The sequence below is a fragment of the Clarias gariepinus genome, chromosome 7 (genome assembly GCF_024256425.1).
Source record: "Clarias gariepinus isolate MV-2021 ecotype Netherlands chromosome 7, CGAR_prim_01v2, whole genome shotgun sequence".
Lineage (NCBI taxonomy): Eukaryota > Metazoa > Chordata > Actinopteri > Siluriformes > Clariidae > Clarias > Clarias gariepinus.
Genome location: NC_071106.1, coordinates 24,400,901 through 24,426,078, shown reverse-complemented (window position 1 = coordinate 24,426,078; position 25,178 = coordinate 24,400,901). Strand labels below are relative to the sequence as shown.

Sequence of the window (25,178 nt, the reverse complement as noted above, 5' to 3'; positions counted from 1 at the left end):
GGTCACTTTCAAATTAGTAGGAACCACGCCTGTTGAGAGGCATTTATTAAAAAAGGACACTAGGCCCGGTACAACAGAATCAATGATTTGTCTTAAAAATCTAGAATGAATAGCATCATATGAAGAAAAAGATGGTTTCAGTTTAGCAATAGTGTCTTTAAGTGACTGAATAGAAACAATACTAATATATTGAGAATAACAATACGTCATGAAACCGCGAAGAAGTCGCAGTTTTAATGACCTACAGAACACAATGCCTCAGGAAATACGATCTGTCTGTTTACACGACAATCACATATCAGATATAGCACATTTCCACATATGAAGGAGGCCTGAAACCGATCTCGAAATATCAGAATGCATGCATTTTTTTTCTGTTTACATTACATATCCAATATGTGTAACATATGAGCAAAAAATTGGAATTGGGTCACATTTAACTTACATGACAGTGTAAACATAGCTTTAGAGAAATGTGCAGGCCATCGCCAGGCCTAGGTGTCAAGTCAGCAAAAAAACACTTTACCAAGCGTCATTCATCCAGACCTTTAGGTAGCGGTAGCGCGCCACTTATGATGCCTGCCGCAAATCAAATGAAGAAGACGACCAATGGTGAGGTTGGTTTTACTTTTTTGCACCGAATTTAAAATTAAGTGCTTAGTTATTATAAAAAACGTTAAAGGTAAAACCACGGGGTCTGTGATAAAAAAAAACATTAACATTTTAGCTGAAAATGACACAGCTTAGGTTTGTTCTTAAATTGCAAAATAAATTTAAATGCTACCTGTGGGTGGTTTAGCATGTGGATTAGCATATCTAGGTAACTAACACTACAGTGTTAAAAATTGCTGTTAACTCATGGCAAAATTTTAACAGTATAAACCTGTTATGCTCAAAAGCAGTGCATTGCTGTTTTTTTTACGGTTGGTGAAATTATGTAGACAAAATTTAACAGGATTTTCAAAACAGTACTTAACAGTATTTCGGGAACAGAAAACTGAAGAGCACATATGGATTTTCATCCATCTTTATTCTGAGACTTAAACAGTAAGTGCACATTTGCCCTACTCCTTTTAAACAAAATACACCTTTGCAATTGAAAAATAATTGTGTAAGCTGATTTTGTAACATTTTATATGTTCATTTCAGTTTTGAATACGTCAACGTGACAACTGCTTCATAGAGTGGAGCTGGATTTCCCATTTAAATATTTCCCGGTTATAAGGTGAGTTTAATTAAACATTGTATACTATAAACTTGTCTGCAAAGTAAGCCTTTATACACCGTAGCAGCAAAATGATATGTCTCAATAGCACGCTGAATTTATCGTCATCTTGTTTGCTATTTTTAGCTTGCTTTCTTTTCATTTATTGCCTAATATACCTTAAATGTATATTAGACACAACGTTTATTTCGGTAACAGTGCTTGTAAATTTGGGTAAGCTTGTCCTAATTTGTACATAACTGTATTCTGAGGTGAGATTTTCTGTACTAGTGTTGCTGTTTTGTTTCTTTAATTTTGGCAGTATTTTGAATCGCTTCAATCAAAGTTAGTTTGATAGAATAAGTCACGCGACCTAGGGTTAGGTCGCGTGACCTTTACATAACAAGGGGGCAATTACTTTTTCACACAGGTCCATGTAGGTTTGGATTTTTTTTCTCTCTAAATAATAAAAACCATCATTTAAAAAATGCATTTTGTGTTTACTTGTGTTATCTTTAACTAATAGTTTGATGATCAGAAACATTTTGTGTGACAAACATGCAAAAAAATAAAAAATCAGGAAGGGGGCAAATAGTTTTTCACACCATTGTATATATAAAAACATAATATGATCTATTCTATAGCCCATCTGCTTTACCCTAGTTTTTTTTTAATTATTTATAAGACAACCTTTCAGTTTTGTAAATATTCTAGTTATAGTGTTTTAAGTTTTCCAGAGCGCACCGGCAGAAGTTGACTAATGATTGTGAATGCGTCGGGAAAAACAGCAAGCAGACTGACTCTGACCATTTAAAAAAACGTTTCCGTTCATTTTCTGACGCGCTCAAGTTTACCAAAAAGAAATACAGAACAGCGCAGCTTATTTTCTCATTATTGAAAGCATTCAAATACAAATTATTCACCCTCCCCAGGTGTGAATCAGCTGTTCTCAAGAGAAACTGAAATGCACTTCTCCACACTTTAAAAACCTCTTGAATTTGAGGCTCTTCTGGAGACTTTTAGTGATTTAAATTTGTGTAATTTTAATCTTCTGGAGCCTAGATTCTAAAGTTGACATTGTTACCGTTTTTAATCCTTGAAATGAAAAAAATCTAGATTTTTTGGAACATAGCATAAATTGCATTGTTTTAATTACTCTATAAACAATAATATTCTTTGGTATTTTTGTTTAAAAAAATAAAAACGGGTATGGGGCTATCTTGGTTTATTAATCCTCGTGCCTGGCTTAGGTTTAGTATTCAGTGCGCACCGTTTGTACATTTGTTATTTTAACTATATCATAACACTCAGAAAGACCTTTATTTGGAGTTAAGTGACTGATGTGCCTAACATTTTTCAGCAGATCCTCTGTTTCACTAAATAATCCTTGACTTTCCATGAGTATTTAAAACCTCTTGACACCTTTCTTTTTCTCTCTCTCTCTCTCACACACACACACACATACACACATTGATTTGCGTGCTTATAGAGTTACTGCATTATGTTTCAAGACATCCTTAATTGACATTTTTTTGTGTCCACAAATACTTTGACAACATACACTTTTCAACTTATCCACATACACCTATCAAAAGAAACTCACCGTGTTATCATGAATTACATTTTATATGAATGTTACATATTTATTCTATGTTTTGCTGGTGAAATACATTTTAGGCAGAGACGTCTGCTCGGTCTAGTTAAATAGTTTTAAATCCCTCAATTCTGCCAATTTCCCCTGCCAATATTTAACGTTTTAAATAAGATATGTTGACATATTCACGAATCAGGACATTCGCATAGTTAACACTATCAGATACCGTAGGAATGTAAATTAATTTCAATACCATTTAAACCGAGGCATTGCCATGTCTTTCATTATTTTGTCCCTGTTGAGACATTACAAAAACTATATAAAAAACTTTTGAAGCACGAATTTGGGCATCTCATTACATCATTATAAAAATAACATGAAGCACATATGAAGAAATTCATTATGAAATATCTGTTGTAAAACAAAATAAAATTCATGTTTGCTTCAGCATTCATAAAGTCCTTCCATGCGCCATCTGGCGGATGTTCAGTTAAGCACAAAACATTTATTTTAAATTCCTGAATGTTGAATTTAAAAATATCATACTATCTATAATATCTTTGTTGTCATATGTAGACATTTTGTTTCACATTTTAAAAAACTTTATACTTTTGAAAAACTTACCTTTTAACATAAGCCATAAAATAAAAGTATAATTGTTTTACAATATGTCTATAATTTCTTACACATTAATATATGACAGGGATACTTAAACTTAAAAGTCAAGCAATTTCAAGTTTTTGCAGAGCAGCATTATATATATATATATATATATATATATATATATATATATATATATATATATATGTGTGTGTGTGTATATATATATAAATATGATGAGCAAGCAAGGGTGATGGTGGCAAGGGAAAAGTTTCTGAGATGGCAATAGGAACAAATTTGATTCAACAGGGAACCTATCCTCATTTGAATGGTGATATCTGATCAGATATTCGATTACATAATTTTTAGTAAACTAGGTTATATCTTACAGGCAACATACATTAAACTTCAAGGCAGTCTAAGCATTTAAGCTTACTGAGAAAATACCAGTGTTTGGCTTCAATCAGGACTGGACATATTAACTTAAACGCATCTGCTGTTGTACTGAACTTTCAGCCCTCTAACACACAGTATGACTGCAGATCAATCCCTGCTATCTGTTATTACACAAAGAAGCATGGGTCCCCTTCGAGTCTGGTTCCTCTCAAAATTTCTTCCTATTGCCATCTCAGGGAGTTTTTCCTTGCCACTGTCGCCATTCCCTTGGCTTGCTCATCAAGGACAATCTTATCATTTTGATTCATACACATTCACATTTCATACAAACCTCCATAATTCTTATGATTGTGTAAAGCTGCTTTGTGACAATGACATTTGTTAAAAGCATTATACAAATATGCTTATTAGGGTCGACTCCAACGCATGTGGAGATGAAAATCATTTATTTATTTTTTCTGGGTTGCTACAATATTTATTTTATTTACAAAAAACTTGCAAAGAGAGAAAAAGTGATTGGCAAACCTGAATTTACTTTGTTCATGTCAAGTCAGTATGTACATGAACCAGTTATATCTTACACACTACATGGCTAAATACACCACTGTAAGTGCACACACAGCCACGTTAAATCACTTGTCTAAATCTTTTAAATCTTATTAAAACCATTAAATCTTACCAGATGCAATAGCTGTACATATCACTACATCATAAATCTGCCAGTGCACTATTCTAAAGGAGTTTCTCTTTCATCATGTTTTTAGTAAATACAATAGGGTAGACTCCCAGACAAAATGGCTATTTTATTTTGTTTTTAATTATCATTTCTCAATGACTAATTGCTCCATTGAGAAATAATCAAAAACACTCTTGATTTTCCTGATTTACTCATGGCTCCATCCTAGTTCTGTCCTATTTTACCTTGCCTTCTTATCACCAACATTTTAATGGAACCTGGACAACACCATGGAACTCATCATTATAATACACTAAGTAAATAATTGGAGCCCGGTTTTATCCGGCTGAAAAAGGCCATCTAGCAAGAGAATATTCAGGCCAGTTATAATTACAAAGAAAGTCCACAACACTTTTAAACTTAAAATGTTATACATTTATCCAGCATACTTACATACACTCACCATGTTTTATGATGTAGAGGTAGAGTGATCCTTTTCCAAGTTTTGAATTCAGAAGGGTGGTAGACACTAGGAGCAGTGAACTCAGAACAGCTAGGCATGCCTGGTAGACATACCTGTGGGTACCATGTAAAATATATACAAGTTAGTCCTACAGGCTGCAATATACAGTTGTCAAAATACAAATGATCAGTTATCATGACATTAATATGGACTATGTGGAAATAAGAAAAAATCTCTTAAAAAATATTTTGTGTATGTTATTTTTTTAAATCAAAAGGGTGATAGAAAACACTGCTGTGCCTTGTAGAAAATCGCACCCAATATGCTTATTTTGTCCCGATGACTGTGTTTTGGTTCTGGGGTTCGAACTCTCGCGAGCCTGCATGGACACATCTTAAGGGACTCCAGATGGAGATTTGTTTAAAGAGGATTGGGGGGATATTAGGAATTTTGTGACAATTGTTTCAGATTAGGAAGATTAACGTGTAAACTGTCGTTGATGGATATTCCCTGCTTTCAGGATATCACCCTCCAATCTGCTTTACAACTTCACTCCAGCACCAAAATTGTGCTTCTGGATTGTTATTATTGCTTCTGGTGGGGCTAATTCAGCTCTTCCACCACAGACTCCACTCATTCACAAATAAACCGGACTTTGGACAATAGTTCCACTCTCTTACTTATCATCCGGTTGAATATATTTTGTAATTATTATTATTATTATTATTATTAATATCAATAAATATGTTTGTGTTGGTGCACTTTTTTTGTTTACTTCTTGCTTAATACACTTTTGGGTTGTGTTTACAATAGTTGTGTGTGCTTCACCAAATACTAGATAAAAAATCCTTTTTAGTGTAACCAGGTTATTAATTTATCCAACCGTTACAATATTATGTCAATTTAAGTTTTGAATTTGGTGTGATACTGGTGTTGCCCTCTATAGTTCTTCTCATAATCCATTCCATGACGATCAGGAAGATTGTCGATGACAGCATGCACCCTTGCCTTACTCCGGTTTTCACTGGGAAGGGGTTGGTCAGGTTTCCGTTATGGATGATCTGGCAGGACGAGTCTTCGTATAGCTGTTGGATGACGTTGATGAGCTTCTGTGGGATTCCATAGTGCTGCATCAGTTTCCAAATGGTCTCCCTGTCAACGCTGTCGAAAGCTTTTTCAAAGTCGATGAAGGTTGTATACAAGGGGGACTGCCATTCTGTGGACTGCTCGATGATGATGCGCATAGTGGCGATGTGGTCTGTACGTGATCTGTCTTGTCTGAATCCTGCCTGCTCTGATCTAAGTCTCTTGTCCAGTGCCTCCTTCATTCTCTCCGAGATGATTTTGGTCAGCACCTTGCTGGGGATGGACAGCAGCATAATTCCTTGCCAGTTGCCACACTGAGATGTCACTTTTCTTAGGAAGCTTCGCCAGGTACCCAAGCTTCCAGTCGACAGGAACTTGGTCCTGCTCCCATACCTTCACAAAATAATTATATTTATATATAAATTTTATGTACTTATATTAAATTATTTAAATGGGGGATTTGTGCAGCAATCTGACAGGGGGCATTAAAGCTTTCATTTATTGCTGTACACCCATTTTTTATATTTAGAAATAAAAGTTGGGGCAGAATTTCGTCTTTAATCCTTTCTTTACATTTCACTACCTCCTCTGCAAGCAAAACACTGTAAGGAATCGCCACTAGAGGGTACTGTTTAGTTTTTTGTAGTTTTTGTTTGCAGATTCAGTTTTCAAGAAGGGACCTTGGTCAGGTGATGCAGGTGCTCACCTGAACCGAGGCACTAATTAAATTCTTCTATAAATAGCTTGTTAGTCTGGAAAACTGGGTTGAGCACTGTTTGTTGGTAATTACTGTCATTTATGTGGGCATTTGTATTTTGGTTAATTTTATGTTGTATTTTTGTTTGCTTTATATTGTATTTAGGTTGGTTTTGCAATGGAACCAACGAGCATGTCCCATGGCTTAAGGTTGTGGTCATATGTAGGTCCTTTGTGTTTGTTGTGTGTGTGGAGCTGATTCGGTTTCGTGAAATCTTGTATTTGTCTCAAGGTCATAAGTAAGTACTGTTTGCGTCTTTAATGTTGGTGTAGTCCCTTGTATGTTTAGCCTACTTTGTTTAGGAAACTGTGTTTAGGGCACTGTATGTTTAGCTTCCTCTATGTTTAGGACATGGTATGTTTAGCTATTGGCAAGTTAGCTAGTTGTAGGTGTCTGCCAAAATGCCCAAATGTGTAGCTAATAGCCATGGTTAGCTGATTGCCATGTATTTAGCCCTAGTCTTGTTTCTAGTCTAGTCTCCAGTCTCCCCGTGTCCCTAGTCCAGTCTCTAGTCTCTCGTCTGTGTCTCCAGTCTTGTTTTGTCCCATTTCAGCTCCATGCTTAGTTTGTGGGTAATGTCATGTGTGTCATCATTAAGCCTGTGTTGCAACATGGAGCTTATGTTGTGTAAAACATTAGAGCCTGCTTTTTACCATAGAGCCTACGCTTTGTATGGACTGCCATCGTGCCAGTGTCTTGCCAAAGCGCTGGTGTCTCACCATAGTACCTGTTTCACAACATGCCTTTTGTGATTAAGTTTGTTGTTTTTTGTCTTTTCATTGCGCTGGGTTAATGTTCTTGTTTCATCAAAGACTCTTTTGTTGAAAACACCCCTCTGCGCCTATGCCTGCCCACAGCAACACCATCAGCCATTACCACCCATTCATGACAAACACTCTAATCCTCCTTCCAGTTTTGCTTTCTTTCAAAACGGTTTCATCCTCTCTCCAGGTTGGCTTTTTTTTTTTTTAATCAAATTATAACAGTTCTATACAGATCTATTATAGGGGTTATTAATAACAACTGTGATTAATGCAGTCTGATTAGGATAACATCACACATCTATACATTTTGCCAATGATTTTATTATTTTTGCTTTTCCACCATTTAAAACTACAACACCACTATAATGTGCGGCTCTTAGTGTCGTGAAAAGTGACATCACATGCTGTCCTTGGTACAATCCTAATCCTGAATTAAAAAAAAAACCTATGTCCTACTCTGACCTTGAACTATTTTCAGCCCTGAGCTCGATTCCTTGGAGTGATTCTAAGATGCTTAGTTGATCAAATCAAATTCAAATTTTATTTGTCACATACAGTCATACACAGTACGATATGCAGTGAAATGCTTATACAACTGCTAGTGACCTTTAAAGGAAAAGAATAGTAAAAGCTTATACATAAGAAATAATAGGAATGAAAGAAATACTTTTAAAAAATAAAATTGACTAGTAAAATATGCTGTACAAAGTAAAATAAGAGACTTTAAAAATAAAATTAACTAGTAAAATATGCTGTACAAAGTAAAATATACTGTAGTAAGAGAAATACGCAGTGTTGCCAACTCGTCAGTAAGGAAAGTAGCTATTGGCTGTCGTAGAAGTCGCTAGATGACGTAATCACGTAATTTGCATAATGCACGCTGCACAGTGTGAAAAAGCAGCTTTACATGTTTCTCTAATGTGATCACATGCCAGCATAGAACAGTGTTCAGTGATAACTAATGCCATGGTGGCTTCAGCTTTTTTTGAAGGGCCTTTTTTTTTTTTTTTTTTACCATAAATGGCCGTTTGTTTTGTGTGAAACTATTGTAAGGCTTTGCCTTTTGTGTATGTTTCTGAGTTGACGTGTTTTTTTATAGTGCAAAGTTTGGCATAAAAATCAGTCTTGCAATACAGGCAGTATGCCCGTGTTTTATCTCCAATAAAATGCTTCAACCATCCGTTGAATTTAGGATTTGATTCCCACTCCTTTCTGAATTTCTGAGGGTATAGTTTTGACTGAGACATGATGAACTAGCGAGCTATATGTTTATGCTAAAGTCACAGAGAAGCACACACACAGTGGATGAGGTAAGTAATGAGGCTGTTTGAGTCAAATGCAGCGATTTATTCTTGTGCAGCAATTTATTTTAGACAAAGAACATTTTTTAATATGCTTCGGAACAGGATACTTTTTATTTACATCCCGCTTACAAGCCAGGGCGGGATCACTTAACGGCGGATTCGCGCATGGGCAATTCATTTGCAGTCGAGACTCGTAGGAGTGAGCATCTCCTGCTGTAACTGCAGCTGGGGGCGGGGGGGGGGGGACTCCTGCGAGAGGACAGGCCTGTCTGTGAGTGCTTTGGGAGGGGGGAGGGGCCGGCGGCGGCAGCTGCTGTGGCAAGTTGAGAAGAGTCAGTACAGACACATCAGAGTCTCCAAAAGTCTCCAGTAACACAAGAAAAAGTCGCTAGTCGCTTTTTAAAAAAATTGTCGCTAGAGGGATTTGAAAAGTCGCTAAATATAGCGACAAAGTAGCTAAGGCAAAGTAGCTAAGGCAACACTGGAAATACGTTAAAAAATAATATTAACTAGTGCAAATGTACTGTACAAAGTAATAGTAAAATTAACTTTACAAATAAGAACAAGATATCTATAAAAAAAATAAAATAAAAAATAAACCAAGTATAAAAGTATAGAAAAGAAAATAGAAATTTGTCAACAGATTTAGAATATTTAAATGGCTGTGGTGTGCAAGTATGCATAAAAAGTGACTTTGTAAATTGTCTTATTTAAAGTGATTTGTGCCGTGGAGTTTCAAAAAGATGGTATTAGTCTTGTGTGGTGGTGTGATGATTGAGAGACCTTATCGCCTGCGGAAAGAAGCTCCTCCTCAGTCTTTCTGTGTTAGCCTTCAGGGAGTGGAATCGCTTCCCAGACCGCAACAGAGTGAACAGTCCATTGCTGGGGTGGCTGAGATCCTTCATGATCTTCCTGACCTTGGTTCAGCACCGCTTGGTGTAGATTGAGTGCAGGTCAGGGAGCTTGGTGCGGATGATGCACTCAGCTGATCGCACCACCCTCTGTAGAGCTCGTCTGTCCTGCATGGTGCTGTTCCCGAACCAGGTCGTGATGTTTCCCGTTAGGATGCTCTCTATGGTGCAGGAGTAAAAATTCCTGAGCACCGGAGGGCAGTCTAAAGTCTCTCAAGCGTCTGAGGTGGTACAGACGCTGCCGGGCCTTTTTTACCACGGTGTTGATGTGACAGGACCATGCCAGGTCCTGCGTGATGTGAACACCGAGGTATCTGAAGCTGTCCACTCTCTCCACTGGGCTCCTGTTGATGATGGGGGTCTGGTAGTTCCTCACCTGCTTTGTACTGAAGTCCACTATCAGCTCCTTTGTATTGCTGACGTTCAGGAGGAGATTTTTTCTCTGGCACCAGTTCTCCAGATTTCCAACCTCCTCCAGGTAGGCCGTCTCATCGTTGTTCGTGATCAGGCCCACCACGACAGTGTCGTCAGCAAACTTGATGACGGTGGTGGAGTTGGTAGTGGCCACGCAGTCATAGCTGTACAAAGAGTACAGCAGGGGGCTCAGAACAGAACCCTGGGGGGCTCCTGTGCTGAGAGTGATGGAGGCTGAGACGTGTCCGCCCATCCTTACTGCCTGTGGTCTGCCAGTCAGAAAATTGGAGATCCACTGGCACATGGATGAGCTGAGTCCCAGGTGCTCCAGCTTGGTGGTAAGTGTGGAGGGAATTATGGTATTAAATGCAGAGCTGTAGTCGATGAAGAGCATTTTCACATAATTCCCCCTCCGAGTGTCCAGGTGAGTGAGAGATGTATGGAGGAGATGTGAGATTGCATCGTCCGTGGAATGGTTTGGACGGTATGCAAACTGTAGTGGGTCCAGTGTGTAAAGAAATGAAGTCTCTGACCAGGTGTTCAAAGCACTTCATCACTACTGAGGTGAGGGCTACAGGGCGATAGTCATTGAGGGAAGCAGGATGAGGTTTCTTTGGGACAGGAGCAATGATGGACTCTTTATAGCATGTGGGGATCACCGACTGAGATAAAGAGATGTTGAATATCTCTTTGAACACCGGTGCTAGCTGGTCTGCGCAGGCTCTGAGAATACGGCCTGAGATGCCGTCTGGTCCTGCTGCTTTCCTGGTGTTCACTCTCTTGAAGGCTCTCCTCACGTCATGCTCGGTGATGATGAACGCGCTTCCGGTGCTGGCAGTGACTTCCTGTCTGCAGCCGTTAGCGCCGCTAGCATTAGCATCGCTAGCGTCTTTAGCTGCAGCCTCGAAGCGAGCATAGAAAGTGTTCAGCTCGTCTGTCAGAGTCACGTCCGCGTTCGTCATACCGGTTGTTGGTGCTTTATAATCCATTATTGTCCTTAGTCCCTGCCACAGGCTCCTAGAGTCACTCTATTGGAGTTGTGACTCTAGTTTTCTCCCGTAGCGCTGCTTCGCCTCTTTTACCACCTTCCGGACGCTGTATGACGCAGCCTTGTATGGTTCCATGTCCCCCGACGCGAGTCCCGTGTTGTAGGCAGCGGTGCAAGATCTCAGAGCGCCGCGGATGGTTTTATCCACCCACGGCTTCTGGTTGGGAAACGTTTTAATAGTTTTTTTTTCCACGGTTTCCCGATAAATCTCACAACCGCTTCCGTAAACACGTTGACGTCATCGGAGCTGTTTCTGAAAATGTCCCAGTCTGTGTCATCGAGTGCGTCCTGTAACGCGGCCACCGATTGGTCCGTTCAGCGCGCGACCTCCCTCTGAACCGGAACTTCCTGTTTCAGCCTTTGTTTGTATTGTGGCACGAGGAAGATGGCGGCGTGGTCGGATTTACCAAACGGTGGACAAGATTGTGCCTTGTAACCCTCCTTGACAGTTGTATAACAGTGATCCAGTGTCCTTTCGCCCCTGGTGGGGCAGGTGATATGCTGATAAAAGTTCAGCGCTGCGCGTTTGAGGTTGGCACTATTAAAGTCCACCGCCGCAATAAGCGTCCCGGTGTTGTGTCTGGTGCTGTGTGAGTGCCTCACGCATAAGGCAGTGTCCGTGTCTGCTTGTGGTGGAATATAAACGGCGCTGATTATGACCGATGTAAACTCCCGAGGTAGATAAAAAGGACGACACATGATGGACAGTAGTTCCAGATTTGGTGTGCAGGAGCGTGTGAGAGGAACAACGCTCGCGCTGTTGCACCAGCTGCTGTTCACCATTAAACACACGCCGCCTCCCCTTGACTTCCCCGAGTCCCGTGTCCTGTCCATGCGGTGAACTGAGAAGAACTCGGCCAGCTGGATGGCGTGGTCCGGCACCGCTGGGTTCAGCCATGTCTCGGTAAAGCAGAGGAGATTGCAGTCCCGCATGTCTCTCTGGAACTTTATCCTGGCCCTGAGGTCATCGAGCCTGTTTTCCAGTGACTGGACGTTGGCGAGCAGGATCCTAGGCAGAGGTGTGCGGTGTGCACGGGCTCTCAGCCTGTTCCTGACGCCAGCTCGTTTCCCTCGAGGCCGCCGCTTCGCATCGCGTCCTTTGTTGTCCCTCAGGATCTCACTCGGCCAGCTCGGATCCGGAATTAAAAACTTTGAACTGTGAGTACATTGTATACCAATAGAAATAAGAGTGTCTCTATCATAACTAATGTACTCCATGGTGGTATTTTAACTGGTTTTAAAACGCTGTAAACTAACTTAAAGAACAAAAACAAAGAAAAGGTGGTCGGAGCAGTCGTGACGGCAGCCGACCTCACCGGCGCCATCTTGGATCTTTACGAGCTCATATCTTTAATACCCCTAGAGGTTGGCTGTATTGCAGGTTTTTCTAATAGCTGTTAAAAAAACATAAAATGCTCTGTCATTTCTGATCATACACATAGGTATAGTACATTATTTGAATCTGCAAAGGTTCCTCTTTTTATTACTATGCACTCAAAATATGTGCTTTTGAAATATAAACAGGAGCAAAATTAACAGGATGCGCTATCGGGCATCTCAGTCTCTGTGAATGTTTTTCTGAAATGTATCACCAAAATTAACTAAAACGCAGCGAATGGCTGACACACCGACATGAGAAATATATCTATAGAAAGCAAATATTCTCCGTTGATATAATCTGTATACAGTTAAACATTGGATTGCCTGATTAATTCTGGAAGTATGAGTGTATATTAAAGCAAATTTCTTTATAACTCAGGTAATTTGTTCCACAACCCAAAATATTAATCTAAAAATGATTAATACACAATGTAAAGTAAAAATAAAACAAATTAAACTTTACCTTTGAAAAGAATTCCAACAAAACAGCATTTTCATTAGTGTGTGTGTGAAGATGAGAGAAGAGGAGAAGGTAGGGGGGTTCCTGGGTAGGATGACTTTCACATACACGCTAACACTAACTAAAAATGCTGTTTTGTTGGCAAACTTCTTTAACAAGCAACCTCGTTATTGAGACCTCACACGTACACGAACTCACACTAACGGAATCACTGCCATGAAATAAAAATAGAACAAATTGTTTTTTTTTACCACTTTACCTTTAAAAAGAATTACAACAGAGCATTGTTTCTGTTAGGGTGTTTGTACACGCATGCATGTGTGTGCGCATGGGGGCATATGTGTACAGTATGTGTGAAGATGAAATGAGAGGAGTAGGATGACTTACACACACAAATGGAAACACTGCTCCGTTGGGAAAATTCTTTAACAAGAAACCCCTCTAATAAAACTTTTGTGCGCACACATGCACTAAAATAATCACTGCTTTCTGACAACGAGAGACTTCGAAACATCAACAAGGAACATCATAATGTGGTCATAATGTTCTTTTAAACATTATAGCTCTTCTGGAAATTCTGGACAGTGAGGAGGAGTTTAGCTTTTCCTTAGAACAACACTTTGACCATCAACTGGTGTGTATTAAAGTGTGATTTGTTACAGCCAAAGAGGATAAACAGAATAAGTATGCTAACATACTCCAACAAGCTGTTACCATGGGTAAGTTATTAAAGCTTATATAATCCTTATTCTGATAATATAAAACAAAACTTATTGTAGTACTTCTCGTGTTGGCAAGCTTTTTTCAGATTATTTAAAATTTTGACTTTTAATGTCACTTACATAGTTTAGGTAGGCATCTAGATAACACTGTTCATCATGCTAACATACTGTATTATGTATAATGAGAAGAAAAAGAAAGAAAAAAAAAAGTAAGTCGCTCTGGATAAGAGCGTCTGCCAAATGCCCAAATGTAAATGTAAATGTATTATGTAGCATAGCACAAACATGTTAGCTCCTGGTGGCTAAGCTAATGCCTTGGCTTATCATTGTTTATGGATATTACCTGTACTGTAAATGTTCTAATGTATTTCACCCAGTTTTTGATAGGTAGCTTATGTCTATGTAAAATGTGGCTCAGTTTTGGTTAACTTATGACACTGCTATCGATAATGTCATTCAGCACAAACACTTTAGCTCCCTGTAGCTAAAATACTATGAAAAAACTCTGATTAAATTGTTTGAGAGTTTGAGTGCATGAGAGCTTTATGTCTGCCTGAGTTTGTGTGTGTCAGCCTGGGTGGGTGAGAATATAAACTCTGCATCTAGTGGACAAGGTGTGTTTTCCAGAGGGAGTTGTAAAAGGGGCAGCTACTGTCACACAGGAGGAGAATGTGCTTGTGAATAAGCCCTATTCATAAGGGCCTGACTGAGCATCAATGAGCCCTGTAATAAAGGGACAGTGCAGTGTTGTACCATAATAATTAATAAACCCTGCACTGATATTGTGGTAGAAATCCAATTGAGGAATGCTTAAGAAAGGATTCCCTATCGTATAAATAATCTGAGTGGCTGGGAAGTAATGATAAAAAAATAGTAAAGTATGATATATTAAGGGAAAGTGGCTATCATTGTTTGCCGCCGTTGGTGATGGTGGAGTATCATATGATTTTATAGGACTGCATGCTATTTTAAGTAAACTTAATATTAAAAACAGCTACATAAGCAAAATAAAGCAGTAAGGTCAACGTTGTGGTGTCAGAAACTACAGGACATTGTAGGGTTTCATAATGTAGACAAAGAATGACCGCTGCATATTTTTCCTTTATTATGTAGGGTTTCAGCTATGGGTCAGAGGTGAATTAAATCTTTATATATACAGTTTAATTTAACTGATTTACAATTTATAGCATACACTTTATATACCATATATCACAATTTAGTGTATCTTACCAATCCTGTTTATCCCATGGTCAACGAGGATAATACAAAACCTCGTATTTATCAATTATCTGTAAGGTAACATAAGATCTGGGTATGCAGCTTTATTTGTTTACTTTGGTTATGTTTCGTTCTCATCCGGTGGTTCATCTCCATCGAAATTATTCACAGTGCTGCTGATTGGTTGGTGCGTGGTTGTTGAGATGACGTCTTTCGGGTAAGCCCTTTGTTTGCTTGGTTACTGATGGCGGCACTCTAGAACTCTGGGGGCTTCTTCATTGCAGGACTTTAAAGTTCTGCCACGAAGTCTTGTTGAGAGTTCTTGAAGAGTGGATGACTAGGTCGTTTTGTGGTGCAGCGGCAAAAAGACAAAGGTGAAGACCGCCAGCAGGGGCAGCATACTAAAAAAGTGGACGAGCTTGCTTCCTTTAGGCGACCATGACTATGACGCGTAAAGCTGTTCTGACTTTAGGTTTCTGACCATTGAGTGTCAGTTCATCCAATGGTTTATTGGTCCAATTGGGACCAATTTGGTGTAGTTGCAGGGCTTAGCCATACCTCACATAGTTCCTCCTTTTGTGCATACATAATTTCGATTGATATTAAACATCCCATATCTTGCACTCATTCCTACCTTCAACTAATAAAAAGGGTTTGTATATACTGATTACACCTTGAAGTTATACAAAATAATAAAACATACATACAGACATAAAACATACTAGGTTAATATCTGTAGATAAATTTTGCCCTCCTGGCACACTTTTAAGGATTTTTTAACATAATGTCTATGCTGTATGTCTCTTTGTTTATGAAAAGGCATGTGCTCAGGTGGTCGAGTGTCAACGTGTCACTTGTTGGTTCCTCCCCAACCCAGGAAGAAGCTGTAAAACTGTCTGCTTTGTTTAACGGATCGCTGATTTACACTATTGTGTATGGGCTTAATTCAAGGCATCTGGTCTTAGCATAGCTCCAGGCACAGCAGATGCTGCTTTATGTTTGCAGATTAGGTTATCAGGATTATGCCATTCGGCTGGGAGAGGGGTTCTGGAATGTCATCGATTGATTGGTGGCCTGTTCATTCCTACAACATAATGGCATCCTCTGCTGTGGACACATTAGTTTTAAAACATCCGCTGTGCAACGACTTTACCAGAGAACTACTAAATTGGCCGCTATCGTTCACCATGGCGGTGAGCGCGGCGGTAATAGCCATTCCGATTGAGTACCTATTGTTACAAATACAGTAACCTGGCAAAATAGATAGGCTCTTGAATAAGATTATTGGCAGATAAAGGGGACAGATTTCCCCACCAGATTTTTTGGTGACCAATGCTGTACATATATACCTAATGGACATTTACACCACACGCTGCATCCACAAAGCCACCAGCATTGTGGATGATCAGACAAACCTCCATCACTCACTCTTTACCCTCCTACCATCTAAAAAAAAAGTACCAAAGCATTTGGGCCCTCACATTCAGACTGTGCAACAGCTTATTTTCACAAGCCATCCTTCTTCTCAACAGAAAGGGACAGGACTAATAAACATCCACACACACACACACACACACTGTACATACAATCACTCAGATAAACTTAACTACCTCAAAACATTTGGACTGAACTAAAACACACATGCAAACACACTGATCAACAACCATCTAAGAATTGTTCATACCAACCTGTAATTGCTCTTTTGCACAAAATTTATTACTGGTTATTTGCAAAACTCTTTTCTATCTTTGCTGCTACTTACAAGGACTGTATACTGTTTCTCCTCCCTGTCACGAACCCGCTGGTCTGGGCTTTTATCAGTGTGAGCACAAAAAGGGCAGGCATAGGCGCAGAGGGTTGATTAACCAAAAAGAGTCTTTTAATAACAAAATAAAACACAACAAGAAGAAACAAAACACGCAAATAAACTTAATAACCAAAATCATCTTCTAGACATAGGCTCTTTAATACAGAACACATACTCAAGCTCTTTGAGACATTATACACACTATAGCTCCTTTTTATGTAATACCCCCCCACCTGCGCTTCTATGAACGACACACATACACCCGCGCTCCTACAAGCGACACAAACACACACTCACGCTCCTACGAGCAACACACGCACACCTACGCTCCCGCAAGTTGCGTACCACACACTCACGCTCCTATGAGGAAAACAAACACATTCGGAGCTTACCCAGGCTGAGAACATACATGGGCTATGGGCTCACACAGGCTTAGAGCATACAAAGGCTAAGAGCTTATTCTAAAGCCAGGGGAGACTCTTAACTAGGGGAGACACTAAAGACAAGGGAAACACTTAAGACTAACTGCACAAAAACTACACAGAAAAAAAGAGCAAACTAAGAAATACACTTGATTAAACACAACAACATGGGTAACATAATCTTACAGAGCCCGTCCTAAAACAAAACCAAACTAAAACAAAACAAAACCAAAGAATGCCCATTAGACATCGGTAATGCTCGACCCAGTTCCCCAGAACTAACAGCTTTTTATGACATCTCTAATGAGCTACCTTAGTTTAGTTGAGCTTCATCATCACCTGAACGAGGTGCCTTCTGGGAAACTGAGTCTACCAACAAAACTACAAACCAAAAATAATAGTGCACACAGTGCCCTCTAGGGCCAGTCCCTTACACTCCCACTACCTCAACTCATTACTTCATCACCACGAATTATTGAAATTTCATGTTGTCACTCTCACTCGTTGGCACATTTGCATGTGCACTGTATGTTTCACTCTATGTTATGTCTTTTTTGTATACCGTAGGACTTAGATAGTTTTCTGTTTTAGTTTTTAGCGACTTTTGTTAATTTATGTTGTATGTAGCACCTTGGTCCTGGAGGAATTTTGCTTCGTTTCACTGTGTACTAAATTGTATATTATTGAAATGACAATAAAATCCTACCTGTCTAATATCACAGCTCCTGATGGTTCATTTACTAAAGTTATGCTGGGGGAGAGAATATAATCTGAGACTGGCTGGATCTGAGTTGGGGAAATTGTTGAGCGTGGTTTGTTAAATTAAAAATATTCTTTAGACTTTCAATTGTAAAGGGAAAATTGTTGTTTTGTTGTGTACTCCCTATATTAAAGTCATTAGTCATAAAAGCCACAGTTCGACAAATGGATGTATTAAGATGGCAAAACATGAAATGTATAATAAGGACATTTGCAGCTCCGACTGCAATTCACAAACATCGGAAGATGACTTAAGCACCTCAGATAAGGATAAAGAAGATTAAGGATAAGCCATGTCTTGGGTGAAAGCACTAGCCTAGCCTCTCTCAAAAAGGTGGCCCTCTACAATGTGCAAAGTATTTGGGTTGAAGACTATTATGTCACAAGAATGTTCAAAATAATTCTGACTTTTAATCTATATTGTGTTATGCATATTCCGTTTTATGTTTGATATGATTTATATAACTAGGTAAATTTTAGGAAAGAATTTTACACTATGCATTTACATTTACATTTACATTTAGGCATTTGGCAGACGCTCTTATCCAGAGTGACTTATAAAAAAGCTTTAATGTTTACATAATTGGATACATACTTACACTGGGTTAACTAGGTTAATAACTAAGTGCCATTAGTCCAACACAACTAAGAAGAGGTTTTCCTTTTTTTTTCTTTTTTTCCCTGGGGGGGGAGGGGGGTTAGTCCAAGTACTGGAGAAACAGATGAGTCTTGAGTCGTCGTTTAAAGATAGTCAAAGTCTCTGATGTACGGACATCTAGAGGAAGTTCATTCCAACACCTAGATGCCAGAACAGAAAAGAGCCTGGATGAATGCCGCCCTCGATCCCTGAGAGATGGTGGGATGAGGCGAGCAGTGCTGGAGGATCGGAGGGAACGTGGTGCAGTGCGTGGTGTAATTAGCGCAGAGAGGTAAGTGGGTGCTGGGCCATTTTTAGCTTTGTAGGCAAGCATCAGTGTTTTGAATTTGATGCGGGCAGCTACAGGAAGCCAGTGCAGGGAGCGGAGGCGTGGGGTGGTGTGGGAGAACTTGGGGAGGTTAAAAACGAGACGTGCTGCTGCATTCTGGATCAGTTGCAGAGGACGAATTGTGGACAGAGGCAGGCCTGCCAGGAGTGAGTTGCAGTGAGTTGCACTATGCCAAGCTGAACCCAGAATGTTGTGGTACATCACAAAAGAGTTGATGAAACATTTTAGCTATGTGGATCTGCCAAAGGAAACGTACCACCCAACAGTTACATATTCAAGTTATGTCACTGTGTTGTGGAAAAGGTAGAATCTCGTCCCTGCCCTGTTGATTCTTTGTCTATAATCAGCATCCCGTCCAAGGTACTCCACTTTTGTCCAAATTAATATCTGATATGGATTGACTGTTGCAAATCAAGCAGATCAGCTCTTCTGTATACTATTCCCAAACAAATTGGCTTGTGGAGCATTTCAATCAACAGCTAAAAAGCATGCAATGATAAGTGGTGACCGAAAGTGTCCCCAAAACCAGGTAGTGGTTGTAGCATGGTGTACCCAAAGTCAGGTAGTAATTGTAACAGTTTATTCCATAAGCCAGGCGATAGCATGGAACAGGACATGATGCATTTCTGTAATGGCATCTACACAAACCACTAGCCTATTTCTCATGAATGCTAAATCCCTCGCTAACAAGATGAAAGAACTGAGGCTACAGATTATTATTAACAAGGTGCTGAGAGACAGCTGAGTATTGTTAATCACGGAATCTTGGCTTTAACTGTCTATCCCAAACTCAGCTATCGGGCTGGAGGGCTACACTACACAGCATCAGGACAGGACAGCAGATTCCTGTAAGAGCAGAGGAGGGGGTCTTTGTGTGTACATTAATAACAGCTGTTGTACAGACACTGCTCCACGTAATTTAAGTATATCGCTGTGAAATACAGGCCCATCTTTCTTTTCAGGGAGTTTACAGTAGTCATAATAACCACTGTTTACATTCCACCAGACGCTAATGCCTCTTGGCTAATGAACTTTTACATGGAAGGACAGATGGTATTCACGCGGTATTCTGGTTTTACCGCTTCGCCTCACGGTGGCGACATTTGGGTTTGTGCGTTTGCTGGCTTCTACCGCTGATTGGCGCTATAAAACTACAGACTGACGCCTCCGGCATCAGTTCATTCTCTGCAGGATTAATGAGCCACGCTCTGTTAGAGCTGCACATAGTAGCAGATAATATCAAGTGAAACATTGTAGTTAAACGAATTCATAATCACATTATTAAAATTACATTACAAATGTAGAATTTAAATTAAATCTTATAAGGATTGAATTTAAGCAAAGTTAAAGTGAGCCTTTAGATTTTGTGTAATTAGAAAAGCTACGCATGTATGTTTTTTGTCATCTTATATTTTCTGTTCTTTAAATTTGTAGTAGATTTATTAACTTAAATAAATGAAAATAAATGACCATAAGAATTCTAACATTGTCAGGACGTGCTACTGCGTCAGCAGATGTCGATGTGTTTTTGCGCTATTATAAGAATTAAATGCAGTAGGCTGTTATGATCATTATAATGTTCGTTAATAAATAATAAAAACATTTTAACAAATAACATTTTCACATCCCAGCACTCCCATTGCGCTGTATCACTGCTGGCAAAAACCTAATAAAATACAAGTGAAACATTAAATGAATTTATCATCACAGTACTAAAATTACAGTGCAAATTTAGAACATAAATATAGGCGTTTCTTAGTTCAATCGAATTTAAGCAAAGTAAATGTTAACACAGTGAGCCTTTATATGCCTATACATGTGTAACATTCGCGTAGCGAGAAAACTCTGGCTGTGTGTATTAAAAAAATGTGGGTGAGACACAGGTGTTGTCAGATTGATGGGCAAAAACTATATAAAAAACCTATATAAGCTACATATTGTAGCCTTTATAAGACTTTACTTTTATTTAAGTGCACGCACAATGATGAGAAAACATTATGATGAGGCGAGAGGTTGTGCACGCGCGGTCCACTACACAGCTAAAACATATTTGTATATTATGACTGAGATACGATGGCTCACATCGGTGTGCGTTTCGCACAGCGCCACAAAGACAGCGCTTATTTAACACGTCTAAATGTGTGTTTGTTATATTTCTGGGAAAGAGAAATCTCTTATTACAAATCTTTCATATCGGCGCGCGCGTTTATCTGACATCAAAACTCAGCAAAGTGAAAGAGCGCACACGCTCGTCGCAGGTTCACGCGAACATTTTACACTCACTAAAAAAATTATTTACAACCACATTTCGGCCATTAACACACTTGCATTGTGCTATGTTGTTTGTACACACTTTTACTTTTCCCCTTCTAATCTCCCCGATATGAGCCGACACGAGCAGCTTTGTTTCATAAAGAGAGGCGACATATACTTGATGAAACACTGCATTTTTTTAAAAGTGAAAGCGTGTGCGATGTGAGCAGCTTTAATTATTGCTAATTAAATGATTAATAAATAGTGGACATAAACAGCAAAAAGAACAATATTATTTTACTTTTGATTATTATGATCATGTTATTAAATGATTATTTGAAACTAAAGCGCTCCGTGTAGATTAATGCCACGAGTCATTTTATCATACAAAGATTATTACGTTGTGCTCGGACCACTAAGCGTCTGTGGATTCCCAAATTGACAGTTTTACCGTTTTTTAATCACTGGAATGGAAGAGATAGAAAGTTTCCTTATAATAACATGCCTTGTATTGTTTTTAATCGCTCAATGCACAACCCATCATTACAAATGCTTTTTTACAAGAGGGAAAATACAAATGGAATAATTTTATTTGGTTTATTTATTTATTTTTAAATAAAATCTAAAATAAAAACATTGTAGAGTAATTAAAAAACAGTGTAGAGTGATTAATAAGATGCATCCTATAATAAGAAAAATCTTATTCCAGGGATTAAAAACAGTAACAATGTCAATTTTAGAATGTAGAATCCAGAAGATTTAAAATTTACACAAATTAAATTGGGGAGGGGTGCATTTTAGTTTCTCCGAGTGTAAAGGTGAGAGCAAGCGATTCACACCTGGGGAGGGTGTATTATTTGCATTTGAATGTGTCTGACATTGCAAAGGACACTCAGTAGAACAACACTGCAAGAACAACAACCTAAAGTAAATAGAAATAAGAGGTCCTGATTATACTGCATAAATGTTATTTACTACAACAAAACTCCAGCCGTGATATATGTAATATAACCATATTATACCAAAGATAGAAGTGTATATTTAAGTTATTTTAATGTCCTATTCTGTAGGTCTATTTTCCCAGTTTATTTTATATTAAAATTTTGATGTCTTTTAATGTATTTTTTTTTATAATAACAATAAACTGATACAAACAAAAGCTATATAACAGTTCATTTTTTGTACAAATAAAATCGTTACTTAATTAGCTAGTCTATATATATATATATATGTATGTATATATATATATATATATAGTTTTTACAAGCCCTTGAGCTGTTGTTAGTGCTTGTTTGGCCAGTCAGTTAACTTGCTGTTTTCCCCGACGCATTCATAATCAGTAGTATACTTCTGCTGGTGCGGTGTTTCTTATCCCACCCCTGTTAAAACAGCGTATTCAGAGAAAGGCTCGCTTGTAAGAGGTTGTGCGCGCACAGTTCACTACACAGCTAAAACATATTTGTATATCATGACTGAGATACGGCGGCTAACATCGGCGTGCGTTTCGCACAGTGCCGCACAGACAGCGAATTTAAGAGATAAAGTTTCCTTATAATAACATGCGTTGTATTGTTTTTAATTGCTCGATACACAACCATTGACATTTTTACCATTAAAAATAAAAATGTTTTTACAAGCCCATGAGCTGTTGTTTGTGCTGTTTTCTTTAATAATAACAATAGACAGATAGAAACAGAGAGTCTTTCTAAACAAAATTAATTGCAGCCATTTTGCTAAATGTCTCTTTGCGCCACCTGGTGGTCATTTTACAAATTACTTTGAATTGCAACTGATTTATTTTGGCTGTTGCCGTTTGGCCGCGACAGAGTGCGTGGCAGTCATAGACATTCCACGTGAGTAACCACTGTATCAGTAAACAGCAGAGCATGCATCCTGACACTCTGCTTATTATAGCAGGGGATTTTAATCACACATACTTGAAAGCAGCACTCCCTAGATTCTACCAGCATGTTGCTACCAGCAAGTATGCTACTAAATCAGCGAACACTCTGGACAAGGTTTACTCTAACATCAAGATGGGATACAGGACGAGACCACTTCCACTGGCCCAGTCTGACAATGTGTCCCTGTTGCTGATCCCTGCATATGCCGCCCTCTGTAAAACTGCTTCAATCAGCACAAAAGTTATCAAAACTTAGCCTGATGGTGCCTCTCAGCAGCTGCAGGACTGTTTCGAAAGGACGAACTGGGATGTGTTTAAACATCAGGACCTGAGAGTGTTCACAGACAGTGTGTTGTGCTATATAAAGAAATGTTTATTTCAATCAGTAGCCCTGGATGACCCAGGAGGGCAAGTAGCTGATCAGAGAGAGAAACACCACTTACAGGTAATCGGGATTAATACAGAGCTGCCCGGACTAACCTGAAGAGAGGCATCAGAAAGGCCCAGCTGAATTATAGGAGGAGGATCGGGGACCATCTGGACAGCAACAACAGCAGGCAGGTGTGGCAGGGAGTCCAGAATCTTACTTACTCACTTCTCACCTTTCATGTAGGTCTGCTCAGACTTATTAATTCTTGAATTCATAAACTTGAACTTGAACTTAAAAACTTAACACCGGGCCAACTCATGTCAGAAAGAATTCATAAACGTTTTCTAAACTTGGACTATTGTTTTTTTTACTTATAATATTTGTTAATTTAATTTAAATGAGATTTGGGCATAGGACTTCAATTCGGCATTGTGATTCTCCTCTTAAATTTACTACATAGTTTTAATCAAGGCTTAGCCGCATGCATAAAGTTTTTTAGAGCGCACCGGCAGAAGTAGACTAATGATTATGAATGCGTCGGGAAAACAGCAAGCAGACTGACTCTGACCATTTAAAAAACGATTGCTTTCATTTTCTGACGCGCTCAACTTCACCAAAAACAATACAGAACAACGCAGCTTATTTGCTTTTAAACATTTACAAAATCACAACGTTTTTTCATTATTGAGAGTGTGCTTAAATAAAAGTTGAGTCTTATAAAGGCTATGTAGTCTTATATAGTTTTATTATATAGTTTCTGCACATTAATCTGAGTCCTCATCTGTTACATTTTTGAGGACAATAGTTTTTTCAGCCTGTCACGGCGTGCGCCCAAATCAATATGGCGTCCTCCCCTTCAGATATGCGAAGAAGCGGGGCCGTAGAATTAGGCACGGCTGGTAATAGTTAAAATATTAACAAGGGGAATGTTTGATGTCATGTGGGCATTATAAAATTTGTACTGAAAACTTCTAACTAAAAAGTGGCAGCTGGCACGCCTAAAAATAGATGCAGGTTATTTTTTTTATAGTCTTAATAAAAATCCTCTTTTTTAGTGCCTCCTATACCTATTAATCACCTATACATTTAGGTTGTTGTTCTTTTAGTGTCACTGTGTGTACTTTACAATGCCAGACAACATTCAAATGCAAATTATTTACTCTCCCCAAGTGTGAATCAGCTGTTTTCACCTATACATTTAGAGGAACTGTAATGCACCTCTCCACACTTTAAAAACCTTTTAAATCTGAGGCTCTTCTGAAGACATTCAGTGATTAAGGCCTCTTTTTAAAATTTTTTTAGTACTACAGTACTATTCAATTCAATTTAATTTTATTTGTATAGCGCTTTTACCGATTTACATCATCACAAAGCGGCTTTACACAATCAAAAGAATTAAGTTTGTATGAAATGTGAATGTGTATGAATCAAAATTATATGATTGTCCCTTATATTATAATTATATTACAGTACTAAGGAATGGGGAAAGCGCAGTCAAAGCCCGGGGATTCTGCGTGCTGTCACATTGTATTTAGCGAGTAGCATATATATATATATATAAAACATTTTTTTTTTCATTTCATGTCTGTAGTTTTATCCATGAATCTGCTTATATCTGCGCACGCGTTTATCAGCCTTTTGATCAAAAAGCCGCACGCGCAACTCACTTTCACTTTGCACA

General features: G+C 38.7%; 1 protein-coding gene across 1 annotated transcript in view; it reads right to left on the bottom strand.

Moving 5' to 3' along the window:
• reln (reelin) overlaps positions 1 to 25,178 on the bottom strand; it is a 1,039,407-nt gene that overhangs the window by 378,834 nt on the left and 635,395 nt on the right. The window contains exon 26 of the mRNA XM_053500241.1: positions 4,934 to 5,046. Within this exon, the coding sequence (XP_053356216.1) occupies positions 4,934 to 5,046 (113 nt within the window). The remainder of the gene's footprint in view (positions 1 to 4,933; positions 5,047 to 25,178) is intronic.